Source organism: Rhea americana, unplaced genomic scaffold (assembly GCF_003343005.1).
Source record: "Rhea americana isolate MKP2758 unplaced genomic scaffold, rheAme1 scaffold_11, whole genome shotgun sequence".
NCBI classification, from domain to species: Eukaryota; Metazoa; Chordata; class Aves; order Rheiformes; family Rheidae; genus Rhea; species Rhea americana.
Genome location: NW_028185150.1, coordinates 6701478 through 6718350, shown reverse-complemented (window position 1 = coordinate 6718350; position 16873 = coordinate 6701478). Strand labels below are relative to the sequence as shown.

The following is a 16873-nucleotide window of genomic DNA, read 5'->3' as shown; positions in this document are numbered from 1 at the left end:
TATCAGTATGTACACGTATATAATGTCTGCTTCGCTGTATAGTTGTCAGATACAGAATAACTTGATAAAAGAAACTTCGCTATCTGATAGTGGTTGGTTTGTGCCTTATACTGTGTATTCCATTTAAATATGCAGTGAAATCAGACATCAGAGTTTCTGGCAGAAGCAATAGAATTTAGTAGGAAAGATTCCAGTGCCTCTTAATTAATAGATTTTGGGATATTAAGGGGGAAAAAAACAACCAGAAACTAGCAGAAGAAAAGTAGAAATTAAAAAAATAGTAATAACTGTTTGGTGATTCAGACTCAGAGAAGGAGTGAAGAAAGTAGCTATCAGTAAGGAGCAGTTCAGCAGGCATTTGCTGAATTCTCAATTTCTATTAAATTAAACCATCCCAAAATATACCAAGGATGTATATTTGAAAGCCAGCATTGAGGTTGCATAGTAAGGGACAGCAGTACTGTTGAAACTGAGTATCTTGACTGTCTTGATTAAAGTGGGAAGTTGGCAAACTTGCTGTTAACTTTCTTCTCCTGTATTATATTGGAAAGACTGTCTTTTGTTTAGAGCTGAGATGACATTGGATAATTCAGGTCATTTTTATTTCATTTTATTTACCACAGTGTCCATAATTACAACATACTAAAAGCCATACTAAAATAAGTGGGGTTTAGTTTGAAATGGCTAATCCTTTTCTCTTGATGCTTTCTTTTATTTTCAAAGTTCTGATGTCGTCTGGGAGACAAAACCCAAGAAGAAGTCAAGATGGAGACCTATGAGTATTAAGCAAACTGATAAGTTAGAACAAGAGTTTAAAGATTACAGTGAGCTTACTCCTTCAGAAAATAAGATTATTGAGTTGGAATCAAATGTTTTGGTAATAATGATAGTTCTCGCTAATCTGTTGTTTGGGTGTGTACATAGGAAAAAGATAACGTATACCTATTTTGTTGTCTCCCAAATCATTTCCAATGAAAATTGAGATGACTGTTTTATCCAGTCCATTTGAAAATCCCTTCTTTATCTCTGCCTAGAAAGAATCCATCAAGGTTTGAAAGTTTGCAGGTCATGGGGCTAAATGCAAAGCTACAGGGAAAACTTTGCATTTTCTTCATCTGTTATACATGGAGGAGAAGGAGTTGATTTTGGTTTGTTTAACAGAAAGTTTTATATTTTTCAAATGGCTTGTTATGGGATGATTCAGCCATGTGATTCAACCACGAATATCAAAAACATAATTCCAGAATTTATTCTATGAATTAAACAGTACCTTGTGCTCCTAATGCTACTGTTCTTGTCTATAAGTAAATTCTAAACATTCACTAGAATTAGGTTGTAGGTGAATTGACATGCACCGATTTGCATCTCAGTCATAGACCTTAATATTAAACTCCTGTGCCTCCTGTCTGAAAGGTCAAATACAGCAATCTGTAATCCCTCAAATAATGCAATATACAGATTCATTTTCTGGTTTTGCCTCCATTAGAATTTATGACAAAACTTGATTGATTTACATAGGGAAAAGTTTTGTCATTTGACCTAAAAGCTGTAAAAAGATGTAAAAATAGTTAAACTTTCATTACAGTATTAATGAAAAGCGTAAAACTTGAAATACATTATCAAAAAACCCAGTCTTTTGAAAACGTAGCATACTTACTTTTCTTTAATGATACAATAGGTATGTTTAACTCCTAATGGAAGTAACATGAAAATTCAACAGCCGAATGAGATTCCCATCAGAAGAAATTATCTGCCAGCTTTAAAAGTAGAATACAGTTCATCTGCACATCAGAAGTCTTTCAGAATTCAAGTTTACAGGATACAGGTGAGTCTTGTCAAAGAGCAGGGAGATACATATAGGAAAAAAATGACATTTTCATGGAAAGTTGGTAGGATTAATTTTCAGAAACTTTGGATTTTTCTTGTTATTTTGAAGCTAATCTTCTACATCACTTCATCTCAATCTTTTAATGAAAATGCTACCAAATTGTTTGGTAGCCCACCAGACACCTACAAATGTTGAGGAAAAAGCATCTACCATTCATTTTGCGTACTTCTCAGTGGTCTTTATTTACAACCAAATAAAGATTAAAATCTGCTGTATTTCATATGTTCAAATTTTAGAAGAATATATCATTTGCAAAAATTTTGTGGACTATTTATGGCCACAAATTGGGAGAAGTTTTTCTAGATTATTTGGAATGAATGATTTCATTTTGAAAACAGAGATATTTTGAACCACAGTGGCCTATGCTTTCTGCTTTTGAAGTAGTAGAAATGTTACAGGTAATACATAATTCTTGTGTTTGTCCTACTTTTAAAGTATTTCATGACTTTAAGAACTAACATGGTACACCTTGTCGTGTCCTTGCCCTTATTAGATACAAAACCAGATTCCTGGAGCCATATTTCCCTTTGTGTTCTATCCTATTAAACCTCCAAAGTCCATCACCCTGGATTCAGGTTTGTTATTCTAGTTTAAGATAATTTATACTTACAGAATGAAGTGTTTGTTTTCAGTGAAGTTTCACCTTTTTAGTTTTATCAGATAAGACTGTTTAAAAATTTAGAGGCTTCCTTGGAAAAGGCCATAGGTTTTAGATGACTAACAGAAGTGCTCCTTAGTATAAACTTACTGACTAGATAGAGCACATACTGATGTTAGAGAACATTGCTTCCCCATCTCCACGAAGAAGATTTAGAGAAAGCTATCTAAATTGTTAACAGTTAGAAGAAAGAAAAAAAAAAAACCTCACCCATCACTATCATACCTTTCAGCACATCTTTTTGATATACAAATTCAGTGCTCTCTGAGAACACAAAGCCTAAATCAAATTTGCGTCAAGCTTAAATTTGGCTTTTGGCAGTTGCCTTCAGACCGGAACAAAAATCAGTGCAGTCTTAGAAAAGTTACCTACTGTAAATGAAAAAGTTGAACTGTTGCTAGGCTTGATGGCAGCAAATGCATTGCAGAGTGTATTTCTTACATTTGGAGTTAAGTGGCAATGAGGGTTCTATAGCAAACCCTCACTTTTCTTATCCAGTTTTTATCTACTGACTAAAATTATTTTTTCAGTTTATCCTAACCATGTTGTTTATGAAGCTTATTTTTTGTTTGATTGTATGCAATAGTGATGCATTAACCTGACATACTCTTATCTCAGCTAAGTTATTTGTACTGGGGGTAGACTGAAATTGGACAAGACATAAATTGCCATCTGTTGAGCTTGTAGAGGTGGTGCCTCACACATAAACTGTAAGTTTACACTTAGTTTCATTTGTAGCCTTTCAACTTCTGCACTGCTTGGGCAAAGAGCTCAAAGTCAATACAGAATGTGATGAACTGCTGAGCTTTTTTGGAAGTCTTCCATTAACAGTCTTGGGGGCAAAGAAATTTGGAAGATAAAGAAGGGTAATGGCAGGAAACATTCTAGATTAAGACGAAGAATACTGTCTTTATTTTTCTCCGGAAGCTATTATGATATCAAATGTTCATCCTGAACATGGTCAGTTTTAAACTAGAGTGCATAAATTTGAAGAACAATTTTTTAAGATTTTTAAAATTATTTATATTTTTATATCAGTCTTTGAAAATTCAAACTTATCCTGTGACTACAGAAATTGTATAGGCACTAATTTGGTCTTAAATGAAAAATGATACATTTTTCAGAGATAAATAAGTGAAATAGAATTTTATTGTTCCATTTCATTCTTGTCTTCATGTCTGTTCCTGCTCTTTTTCCTGATTTAATTGTTTGCCAGTCACACCCATTATATAATCCTACTTCATAGGATTGAAAAAATCCTGAACATGTATGGCTTTTTCATACTAAAAGCATGAAGTTATATATATAATATCATATAAAAGTCTTTGCTGATCTCTTTTTATTTTATAACTTCATAGCACCAAAACCATTTACTGATGTCAGTATTGTTATGAGAACTGCAGGACATTCACAAATATCTCACATTAAGTAAGTATTTTAACATATTTTAACATATTCCATCTCTTTTGCCATTGATCATTTTTATTCAGGCTTTAAAGTAGGGGCAACTATAAAGCAAGATAATTTTACACCAATTCATTCTAGGAAAGAGGAGAGCACTTCAAAAAGAAAGGTGAAAGCTTGGCCTTAATTTATTATCCACATGACTGCAGAATAAAGCAATCGTTTTCAAGGATTTTTAATACAGATTTTTACTCTTTTTAATTTGAAAAGTAGACTATATTTAACAGTGCTATCCACAGTGTCAAATGCTGTTATTTCAATAAAACACTTTAGTTACAGGAAATATGTTTATCTTATACCACTGACCAAAAAGGATTATTCCTAAAAATAAAAAATATATAAAAATGTAAGTATCTGAAGTTACTGAGAGAAATAAATACCCTAGCTCATTGTACTTTGTAATTTAAAGCTTTTTTTCATAAAATAGGTGAGGAGTTGTGTGTTTTTTATTTTTTTTTTTTTTTGTCATATACAGATACTTTAAGGTATTGATTCAGGAGATGGATCTCAGAATAGACCTTGGATTCCTGTATGCATTGGTTGAATTCTTTACACAGACTGATGTGCCCAGTGACCAAGAGGTAGAAACCTTCTTTTGTTAAAGATAAATGGATTTAAATTTTTAATTATTTAAACTATATTCAAAAACGGAACCAACACTCCCCCGACCACACATCCCACTCGTTCTTTTATGTCGGTGGCATTGGCTCAGTGTTGTATCTGGAAGTAATAGGAAACTATGGGGTTTTTAATAGATAACTGTTGTTTGAGGCAAATAGTAAACTCTTTTATTGTCATCTTGGCATGATACATAAGGATGCTTCAAAACCTTACAAAAAGTGAAAGCAATGCTGTTCTAGTCTGTATGCAGTCTTTACAATGACTTGCTGATGTTCCTGTTAGTCAAAACAGGAAAGGAGTGAAAATAGTACTCTCTTCTTGAGCCTACCAAAAAATACTTAGAAAAAGCTTGGTCAGAAAAGCAGTAATAAACATTGACCCATCATGGGAAGAGGAGTGAAGAGAGATGTTGATCAGAAAGAGAAAGTTTGTTCAGTAATTTTGTACAAGATTGTGAAATTGGTAGAAGATACAGTTGAAACGTTGGTATCAAGCAACACTGGGAGGAGAGGACAGCGGGATAGAACTGGGTTATCCTGCAGGGAGAATGAGAGGAATCTGTACATAGGAAAAGTAGGAATTAGATAAAATATAACAGCAGGAAATGCATGGTGGTCCCCTTGGACAACGAAAACTTAAGACAAAAGCTGAAAGCAACAGAGTACGTAGAGGGTCTTTGATTTGCCTGGGAAGCTGAGCCAACAAAGTGATATGCTGTATAGGAATAATGAAGTTCTGAAGAGCATAGGAGAAGCTGTTTTTATTAAGAATACTGAAAATTAAGTTTTAATACATGAGGCAATGGTGAGACATTTAGTTGAATAAATGCTATAAAACATACATAAAACATGCATAAAAGAACTGCCTGAATGACTACAGATAAAAGTGCTTTCTGAAAGGACGTTGAAAGGCATTTTCTAACTATGGCAAACAAAATGTGTACTGAAAAGCGAAAGTTGTTATACTTTCTATTCCCTAATCTGTATGCCAGAGATGAAAAAGAAGTACTGATGCTCAGAGATTATACCAAAATTAAGACAAAAGGTAAAAAGCTGGTCATGGGTAAATAGAAAGTGAAAATTAGGAAGAGGTGTATAATAACCAGAGAAATGAGTGTTTATAAGAACATTTCAAGCAAGATAAGAATCAAATATCTCAGGATGGAATTTAGTAAGTTTACAGAAAGGCTAAATGGTGGAAGTCTCTTGTCTGGGTCGTGGTCTGTCCAATAGATGTTTTCATATAAGTAACTTTGCTGTTGTTATATTTGCGCACTGTTACGTATATTAATATGTTCAAAGTTTCCTGCTTCTGTTTCTAGAGCACTCGCAGCTCATTACTTTGAGTTTAAATAAAGATGCTAATTTCAGTAGGGCCTTTGTGGGTTGTTTTCTAGCCTGTGACAAAGGAAGACAAAATATATTACCCAGTTCACAAAACATTTAATGTGATCCTCTTTGAGTTTGGGAGTAGCAGTTGTGAAGATCTGGTTGGTTCTTCCTAAATCTGTCTTACTTTCCTGTTGCCTTTATTTGAAACCTATGGCATCCTTTACAGAGCTCTAATAGCAGAACARTTTTAGGATTTTTTTATTAACTTTATTAACTTAGGATCTCTTTTACTTGTCTCTTTGAGGTGACTGGAATCTTAGGTGAAATTTTAACTTAAGAGTGGGATCATCTCTGGTGAGAAGTGCCTTTCTTTAAATCAACACCAAAGTTTGTTTCTGTAACATAGTAAGAAAAGACTATGTAGAAACACCTGAAGCAAAAGCAAAAAAAGTAATTTTATTAACAGCTGGGTGGGTCCAGCTTTGTTAAATGTTTTAAATCAGCTTAGTTAAACATCTTTTAAAGCAAATAGTAAATGATAAGGATGAGTAATTTCAGTTTGCGATTTATGAAATGAAATCTGAAAGAATACTTAAATAAAGCAGATTTATTTAAAGAACATTATTAATGCTACATTATAAAATTTTATTTTATCACAGTCAGCATAGCTTTCATTTGTAGGAATGTGTAGCCTAAACTAGTGGTTCCCAGCCGCATACTTAGGGCACACAGTCTGTTATATCTGTTTATACTGGCTGTACCTGTGAGCTCTGGATTGTTACAAGAGTTTGAATTATAATATTCACATCACCTGACAGAATATATGGTAATACAAATGTGTAGTGGAAAGATAGAATCCCAAGGTAAATCACTTTTAACTTAAGACAAGATAAATGAGACGAGATTAGTGTTGTGAACTGAGTAACTGAAACTGACACCTTTTTCTGACCTCTTAATGGGATTGGAAGACAATATTAGGATTTGATCCCTACTTCAGTTTTCATCATTCGTTCATTTAGATGGTAAGATGGTAGTGACTTTACTGTTTTGAAGGGACTTCTCAGAATGTTTTCAGTGTTAACTTTTTTTAAACTGGTTAAGCCTTTTTCCGAGTAATTACTTTAGAATTATTACTGTTTAAAAACTACAAAATGATCTTTTAAGCATTTTGTTTCAAAAAAATAATGCAGGAGAACTCCTACCTCTTGAAGGAAAAAGGGATTGGGGAAAAAGGCTATATGAAGGCCTGTTTAGAGTATGCAAAAGTCTGTTTTCTCTTATTTAACCAAAAATAAACTGTAGTCTAACTTTTGGTATTTAAAAACCTACTCTCCGTAGGGTATGGAGAGTACACAAAAGTGTGAGTGTGTGTATATATGTGTGTATATATGTAAATATATATATATATGTTGTTTGATCCAGAAGTGATAAAAGTTACCTAAACATATACTGAAAAAATCTGAAATTTGAACTTTGATAAAAAATATTGATTTTTACTTTGAAATAGATATAGTTTGGATTTATTTTTGTATTTATTTTCTTCATAGAAAGCGAAAGTTAGTCACATTTTTAAACATAGTTAAAATTCTTTTAAAACTTTAGCTCTTTAATTAAAAGGTAAAAACCACTAGAGTGATATTAGTGAATGTATTGCACCTTAATGGCAAATGCTTGACATATTGTGAAGTTTTATATACTCTAAATGTGCAAGTAATGTTTTTTTGAAAATGCATTCACAGCTGGAACTTTTCAAAAAGGATGTAGAATCTCTTCAGGAAGAACTGATGAGTGTATCGTCAACGGATACATCACAGATCAGCTTGTATGAATACTTTCATATCTCTCCAATAAAGGTATGCCTTTTTTTTGTAGTATAGCCTGTGCTTGCTCTCTACATAGAGAATGTGTTGTCTGATACAGTAGTAGAAACAGAAAAGAATTCTAGTGAAATTCAAAAACAAAAAAAAAAGCCCTGGAGAAGGTAGTGTGGGGGTTTTTTTGTACTCTCTTACCTTCTCATTCCCGTTTGGACAGTGTGCTTACTATTTTCAGTATGCTGTGCTTTTGAGTATTATTTATAGAAACAAGTATTACTTTGAAAAGAAGATAATGATCTAAATTATAGCTAAAAGATTCTGAGGACTTCATCTAAAAGTATGAGCAAACAGTTCCTACTTCCTGTTTTCTTAAAAGTAGTTATTCAGTTTGAATTCCAGTATCTTTTTTTGTTGCCTTAAATGGTGCATTTGTGTTGTCCATATGTATTCAGTCTGAGTTCAGTCAGGATTAAAAATGCCATGTCTCAATTCCTAAGTCTTCTAACAAGATTATAAAAATAGAAACATGATACTTCTAACAGACATTCATATTATTTAACAATCTTGTTTTTGTCCTTCAGTTACACTTGAGCTTTTCACTTAGTACGGGTGGAGAAGATAGTAACAAAGAAGAAAGAAAGAATGAGTTGATACCACTTCAGTCCTTGAATCTCCTGCTGAAGAGTATAGGTGCCACACTTACGGATGTACAAGATGTTGTCTTTAAGTAAGTTGAAAAGATAATTATAAGGATAACTTCCAAAGGTTGCATTAGTCTTACCTATACTAGGTTTTATTTTGCTCTGAATAATAATAAGTTTTTTTTTTTTTTAGGTTGGCATTCTTTGAACTCAACTATCATTTCTGTACTACACAACAATTGCAATCAGCAGTTTTAAGGCATTATTCAAAACAGGTTGGAATAAATAAATTTCAGTTTTTCAGTAAATATATTTTAAGTGTGTCACTGTGTGCTTTTAGCACTATGAAAATATAGAGAATAACTTTCACCTTAGTATATTTTTTTTAAATCATAGGAACAAGCTATTAACTTAAATTATGATCTAATTGTAAAGAGGAGCTCATTTTAAAATGATAATAAGCAAATTCTGTTTCCTCTCTTCTTAATACATTCTTTTTTAAGATAGCTAATTTAAATACTTCCTSGAAATGACTTAAATATCAACTGCAATTCAAAGACTAGTTGGTACAGTCTTTGAATTCTCATTGCCATTTTGGCAGGAAGTTGTTAGTAACAAAGAAATACTTCTGAATAAATTAAAAAACCAAGTTACATTAAACTGTTATTCATTAGCTGAATGCTATTGTCTTTATCTTTGGTAGCAAGTAACTGCATATTTCTGAATTATGACTAGAGATAAAATGGCATGGGTAAGAAAACAATTTATGGAGTGGATAATGGAAGAAAACACAATGCAATTCTGATAAAGCAGAATTTTTATCAAACCAGGAATGCTTTCTCTCAGAATCTAGTAATACCAGAATTATCCTTTGACCTATATACTGTCGGTCCCAGCATTTTGAGAGATATCAGTAAACACGTTATTGCAGCAATAGGAGTCCTCTTTCATCCACACATCATTTGTAATAAGGTGTTCTTATGATGTATTTATTTTGTGCTCTACCAACTTTAAAGGAGAAAAATCCTGTTTTAATTGGGGAATGAGTTGCTTATCATTCATCATTCCCTTGATTCTTCTCTACGGAGAGAAGGATGAAAATCTCCTAGGAGATGCTTGGTGTTTTTCTAAATCCAGTTCTCCTTCATGTAGATGTAGTTGTAAGATTTCTCAGTCAAAATCCACAAAATCTCCTCTTGGCATATGCAAGCAGACCAAATTTTGTCCAGTAGCCCTGCAGTGTGAGAGAAATCTGGGTAATGTGCTGGTTTTGCAAAATCTCAGGAGCATTAATCTCAGTTATTTGTGGCTGCTTGTAAAAAGTAGAGTTTCTTTGGCTGACTTTATTGTGCCTTCTGTGATTTACTCACTATAAAATCTTTTATAATGTAACTATTTCTACTCTTTTCAGTTATATTGCGTTTTTGATATTAAGCTTATCTTCCTGATCTTTTTCTTCCTAGTATACTGCTTTGATTGTGCTGTTTGCATTACTCATTTTAGTGTAATTTCTGCAATATTTTACTCAAAAGCTAATTCTATTTTAGGCTATTAAACAAATGTATGTTCTTATTCTTGGCCTTGATGTCTTGGGTAATCCATTTGGATTCATAAGAGGCCTGTCCGAAGGAGTAGAAGCATTCTTCTATGAACCTTATCAGGTAAAAATTTCTACTGACTGCTTATGATATATAGCACCAATGATTACATATGGATTGTACTGAAAATGTGGATATGTATTAATGATTTTTTTGTCTTTAATTTAGATCTATAATTGAAAATTCTTAGTGAAAGTGTCAGGAAATGTTACTAGAAAATTCAAATGGGATAAAAATAGAAAATAGTCTGTTACACCTGCTTCACAAAAGACTGTTCCTTGCGTTCTTAGTTCTCAATGTGTCTACTTTTTGTGTTTGTCTTTAAGCAGAATTCAGAGCATAGATCTGTATTTAAAAGTAATTCTCATCTCTCTGTGTGCGTATCTGTGTGTTTGGATACTTTATCTTTTTATATCTATCTATATATCTATAAACATGCTATTTAAAACTTCAAATAAATGTATTTTTAGGGAGCCATCCAGGGTCCTGAAGAATTTATAGAAGGAATGGCACTAGGACTTAAAGCACTAGTAGGGGGAGCAGTTGGTAAGTTTCAGCATTATTACAGTAGTATACTTAGTAGTGAATACATAGAGAGCAATATAATGGAGTATTTATAAATTGCATTGGCATTTTACTTAGAATCTTTCATTTTCTCTTAGGTGGATTAGCTGGTGCTGCTTCGAGAATCACAGGTGCTATGGCAAAAGGAGTAGCAGCAATAACTATGGATGAGGATTACCAGCAGAAAAGGAGAGAAGCTATGAATAGACAGCCAACTGGTCTAAGAGAGGGTATCACTCGTGGAGGAAAAGGATTAGTTTCTGTAAGATGAAAAAAACAATGATTAATAGATTTTATCCAGGCAAGACTAATAATACATATATAGACTACGCTAATCACCACAGAGTTGTACCTCTCTGTTTTAATCCTGTTCTTGCAAATACGTTGCCACAGTGGAGTGGTAGTTTTAAAGAAAAACATACAAGAATTTGAGAGAAGGAAGGAACCTCTAATTCTTTTAACTTGTGATGGATTTTATGATACTTAAGCATGTGCTTCGAGGTTGTTTACCTTTGAAGTGATGATAGGAATGTAATAATATATGAAAAATATAATCTGAAGACTTATATCTTACTCATTTCTCTTTGTAGGGTTTTGTCAGTGGTATAACAGGAATAGTTACAAAACCAATAAGAGGTAAGTGCAGGTCTTCTGATGTGTTAACTGTGTTCRTATGATCTTAATATTTGAGCGGGATTATAAATCTCAGAGTTGTAGAACTTCATATCAAGATTTTATATTCTTAGTGACTTATAATTTGTGTTATTGATGCTGAACTTTATATAGAGGAGACTGTATTTACATATCTAATTAGATAATTGCATATCAACTACATTTGCTAAGAATATAGTAACAAGAAAAAAGTCAAAATGTTTTGTAATGATTTGCTACTTTCTTTTAGGAGCCCAGAAAGAAGGAGCAGCTGGGTTTTTTAAAGGTGTTGGAAAAGGTTTAGTGGGAGCAGTGGCTAGGCCTACTGGAGGAATCATAGACATGGCAAGCAGCACATTTCAGGGCATTAAAAAGTAAGTAAAACAAGTATGAAGACTGGCTCATTGCGTGAAGTGGAGTAGTAGGAGTACATTGTCTTTGTATCACTTACATGAGAAATTTTTATTCAAACGCTGATTTAGTATTGCAGCCATGTTGCTACTGTTCCATAGAATATTTCCTGGATGTGTATTCATTTACCAGAATACATATATAGGAGTCACTTTACCAGAACTTGAATTTAGTTTATAATTAAAATAATTCATGATGTTTAAGTACTGTTTTATGAGAGATATAGTACATATTTTAAATATGTTGCTTTGTTCTCAGAGTTGCAGATTCATCAGAAGATGTGATAAGCCTGCGCCCACCTCGCTTCTTCGGTGAAGATGGAGTTATTAGACCTTACAGATTAAGAGATGGAACTGGAAGTCAAATGTTACAGGTGAAGAAACTGAAAGATAATGTGGCATAAAATGAAAGTCGTCATATATTGAAATAAATATTTTACAGTATTCTTGCCGACCCCCCCCCCTTTTTTTTTTAACTTTACCAAGTGAAAGTAAGAAAGAGCCATTTAATTTCTTAAGGAAGTATATCCACTTTGATTTAGTTTCTGTGATACAACTTTTGGGAAAGACACTATATTTTTACCAACATATCTATAGAGCTTTCTGCAAGATGCAGAGCAATTTAAAAGGAGAAAAAGATTGCTTAACCTTTTATATTTGATAAACCAGTTGAAAAACACAAAGATATATTTTTCAATAATTTTATAATAATACATTTTAAACACAGTTTTTATCTCAGATTTTTGTAAAACATACCATTTCAAACATACTTAAAATAGTTGTATTTATATCATAGTATAGCCATTGAAAGGATGTGAAAATTCTTTAAGTACAGTACTGTTTGTATCAAGAACATCCTGAGAAGCTTTTAATTTGAATAATTACTGTTTAATAATTCAGCTGCTATTTAAGCATATTTGAAAATTGACCATAACTCAGTTGTCAACAATTGAACTTGTTCCATTCCAGAGGAAATAATTTCAATTCCCATCAAGTTTATATAGTTTCTATTTTTTTCTTTGATATAAATAAAACTGCATTTTATAGGAAATAAAGGTGCAAATAGTGACTAGGCAAATGAAAACTAGAGATGTAAAAAGAATAGAGCTTTTAAAGTACACGCTAAACAATTTAATTTACCAATGTGCCAGGGAGATAYTGGAAAAATCATCAAAAATACGAGTTTTAATGGTTCAAGTAAATTCTTATTGGAAGATTTCATAAGAATTAAGTAGCCTTTGTAGAGGATTTCAGACTATCCTGCAAACCGCCACAGTTGTTTCATGTCCAGTTCCAGTCTAGTTGTTTCTATTCCTTATGAATTTCATTCTGAGAAGGATTCTGGGAGAGGACTGTCCAGTCTGTGGTTTCTAAACTATGTTTACGTCCTACCTTTAACTGACAATCTAGCTCAGTAAATTGAAAGATCTATAATAATAAGTAGTACGCCTGTGCCTTTCTCTGAAGTAGCTTTTCCCTGTGGTCTCTAGTATAAAGACAGTGTTATAAAGCAGTATTCCTTAACTAGAGCACAGTTAAAAGGAGCTGCTAATGAATTCTTAATTGCTAATCTTTTTCTTTCTCATAAGAAAATGGATTCCAAAATATCCCCCTTTTCTGTTTAAAGGTATATCATGAAAATAGAATGTTAGCAAGCCAACAGATTTAGATCTAAAATGTGCGAACTTCTGTAACGACTTTGCATTGTTTTTGCATCTTAATTTTGCACAAGTTTGTAAGTTTGCATTTGGCTTTTCTTTTTTTTGGGGGGGGGGAGGTGGGAGAGAGAGACATGAAGAACATTCTGCAAGCACTGACTGATGTACCTTTAAAATACCTGGTTCTAATTTTTATGCTATTGTGTAGCTGAGTACCACCACCTAACTGTTTTCAAACTTGAAAGGATAAAGAATAAGCAATAGCTGTCATTTTGGGATAGTAGCCACCATTTGAAAGTAGCTAAGGTTGAGAAATGATACATTTCATGTGAGTTTGCATTGCTGACAATTCTTAATAAAATTATTCTTGAAGGAGTTGAAGAAAACTTCAAACAAGGGTGGTAATTCTCACTGCAGACAGTCAAATCATAAAACAACAAATTATGTAATTTGTTTTACAGGTGTTAATTTCTGGTATAGTATGTTTGACATCTTAATCTTACTGCTTTTCAGGTGTATTGTTTTTGGTTCTAGAGATGTTTCTTTCACTTCTGTAGGACTTGAAGTACTTCATGTTCCTTATCTGAAGTAGTTTATTACTAGCATGATATTTTCTTATGGAAAAATAAGATTAATTTCCTCTCCTAGCATAGTAATTTTTTTTTTTAACGGAAAATAAGAATAATTTCCCCTTTTGTAGTATTTCTGTGCACGCAGGTCTGGTAACTGGCCTCCCTGTAGGCACTGTTACGGCATTTTGAGCAGCAAATCAGAAGGGTCTAAATAAAGCTTTTTAGTGGCTACATATGCTTTTACTAAAGTAAATAGGGTATAGGTGATTTTGTGTACTTGTATCCCAAATTAACATGCCATTTCAGAATTACTTTCATTGGGGTGTTTTATTTTGCTTTAATAACTAACTTGCCAGCTCAAACTAATACTTCTGAACTAATACTTCTGCTTTCTCCTTCCTTTATCATGCTTTCAGAAAAGACAGGCCTACAGGGAATGGACTAAGACTCACAATAGTAGTGATGATGATGACAGTTAGGATAATATGGACTGTTACAGATATACATGGCCTTTGTCATATTATTTTGACCTTTGAGAATTAAATGTTGCTGCTATAATTCCCACTGAGAAATCAGCATTGTCTGATGTTAACCTCATATTTTTTTAAATTGTGCAAAGGAAAAATGTGGGYAAATGAAGTATATGATGGCAAGTGCTAGGCAAAGGGGTGAAAATATAATATAATAACCTTACATAGGGTTGGATATTAGATGAAAAAATATTGATCAGTATGAATAAATAGTCATGCTATGACTTACAGTTTATTTCCAGATGCTGTTCTCTTAAATGTATTTAATCTGTTCTTGCATTTACCAAAGTGTTTTACAGTTTTTATCAATTTGTTAGATGTGATGCCTTTAAATGTGTTTAGTGTAACCTTAATGAGTTGTACTATCATTATTGGTATTAAAATGCTGTTTGACTGTTTTATATTCTATTTATTTCATATTTTAGAAGTATTTTGTCTGCTTTTTTTTAACAATAAACATGTAAAAAGTATATCTAAAAATGGATTCATCTGTTCTGTTCCAACATTGTTCCTCATGTTTCCTGGAACTAGATTATATAAAAACACTAAATGTTCTAGAAAAGTATTTAAAAGATAATATATATTTTTTTAAAATCATTTAACTGTATTGAATTTTTCATTCATTGTTTGTTTAAACATAATTTTTAAATGCTCAGTATATGTATCGTTTGGACTCCTGAAGTGTATGAAATACAAATGTTTAATTATTTCTGATTGTGACTATAAATTACTTGATTCATAAATCAATCTTTATTGTCTTCATAAAAACAACAACCATCAAAGTCTATGTAAAATCACTGACAGCTTGAGCAAATGATAGTACTTTACCAGGCTCTGCATGGTAAGACATGTATAACGTGCAAAAGTATTTAGTTCTAAGCTAAGCAAGATAAGGGAAAAAACAGAATAAAACCACTAAACACCATAACTGTGTATTGTAAATTTTCCTGTATAACTTTGCATGTTACTTGTTTTAAAATTGTGTGATTTATTTATATTCCTGTATTTACTGGAATGTCTTTTTTTCTACTTTTTTTTTTTTTTTTTTTTTGTGGTTCACTGCTGTAGTTTTAGAATTGTGTGTTATTTTCTGGAGAAGTCTTGCAGTAAATATTTATGTATTAATAATTACTGTAAGTTAGAGTTAGTTCTTTTGCCAGTATCTGAAGAATTAGAATCACTCTAAGGTGATCAGGGATTAAGAGAGCTTTTGAGCAAAAGTGCTTCTAAAATCATTTGGTGTTTACCAAAGGTGATGAAATGTCCTTCACAGCCTATTGTCTTTTAGCTTTCCAAAAATCTGATGAAAGAATTACTTAAAACCGTAGATCTGCTTACTCCAGCTTTATGCCTTTAAAAGCTGCTGTACGGTCTACTCTTTCGGGCAGTGAGCCAAAGAATGTGCATTTAGTCTCTCGATAAAAAGAGGAACAAACTTGACTTGTTTTATCTGGGACTGCTGATATTGAAGATTGCTATCTATCTCTTACTGCTATTTGTTCTGTAATGCTAGAATCAGTAAAGGAAGTCTTGGAGAAGTAGTTTAAAGTCTGTATTGCAGTCTATATTGCCTGAGACACTGCAAAGAAAATTTGGAACATTTTAGATACAAATAGATATCAGGTATTTGCTTGAAGAGTGTAGGAAATGATTTGGGTCTTTAATTCTATAAAAAAAAGGCGTGTTATGCCTAAAAGCTGAGGGAATTGATAGGTTCAGTTTTTTGAAAGCTTACTGCTATGTTTTATTGGCTATATTGATAGAAAGCAGTAAACTTTGAATCCGTTATCTAATATTTCTTTTTCCTTTATTGTATTTCAGTCCATATAATCAATTTTTAGTGCAATTTCTTCTTTATTTTATCTCATCAAATTTTCTGTAGTGACCTATCTTCCAAAACAGTATACCTCAGTTTTATAACAAGATGTATGTCTTCATTTTAAAACAGTTTTAAAAAGAAGTGCCATTGGTTTTTTTTGACTGAAGAGGCATCTCTGCAAAAATATGACTTTTTGGTTTTTTGAAATCCTATAATTAACATCTCAGATTACCCCAACTCTGCAATTTTCTGAGTTTACGACTCTGCACATCATATAGGATCTGGAAGTAAAAGTTGTGTAAATTGCAACATTTCTCAATCAGATATCATTACTTTATGCCTCCTTGTAATATAGCTAAAAATAATTCTCTTTCCCTAAATAGATGAAGAGATTTTAGAATACTGACTGGGGGTGTGGGGGATTCCTAGTAAATTCAGCAAATACAATTACGTATCTTTGATTATTTTGTCTATTTTATGGAGGCTAGTTGCATTTTTGAAGTATTTTTACATCAATAAAAATCGTTTCATACGATTGTATCGTACTTGTTTTTCTCTTGAGTACTCTCCTCTGAATAGGCATTTGAAAAAGAAAGAAGGTAATTTTAAGATAACAAATAATTGTATTGCCTGTGATGTTAGAATTTCATT

At 32.5% G+C, this 16873-nt stretch overlaps 1 protein-coding gene across 2 annotated transcripts in view; it reads left to right on the top strand.

Annotated features, from left to right (window-relative positions):
• Nucleotides 1-16873, top strand: part of VPS13A (vacuolar protein sorting 13 homolog A) — a 116968-nt gene that overhangs the window by 86319 nt on the left and 13776 nt on the right. For both annotated transcript variants that reach the window (XM_085313554.1, XM_085313562.1), the window contains 14 exons: nt 724-877; nt 1679-1825; nt 2382-2463; nt 3905-3974; nt 4486-4591; nt 7702-7815; nt 8361-8506; nt 8614-8695; nt 9968-10081; nt 10489-10564; nt 10681-10844; nt 11173-11218; nt 11484-11607; nt 11903-12017. In XM_085313554.1, coding sequence (XP_085169680.1) covers nt 724-877; nt 1679-1825; nt 2382-2463; nt 3905-3974; nt 4486-4591; nt 7702-7815; nt 8361-8506; nt 8614-8695; nt 9968-10081; nt 10489-10564; nt 10681-10844; nt 11173-11218; nt 11484-11607; nt 11903-12017 — 1540 coding nt within the window. The remainder of the gene's footprint in view (nt 1-723; nt 878-1678; nt 1826-2381; nt 2464-3904; nt 3975-4485; nt 4592-7701; nt 7816-8360; nt 8507-8613; nt 8696-9967; nt 10082-10488; nt 10565-10680; nt 10845-11172; nt 11219-11483; nt 11608-11902; nt 12018-16873) is intronic.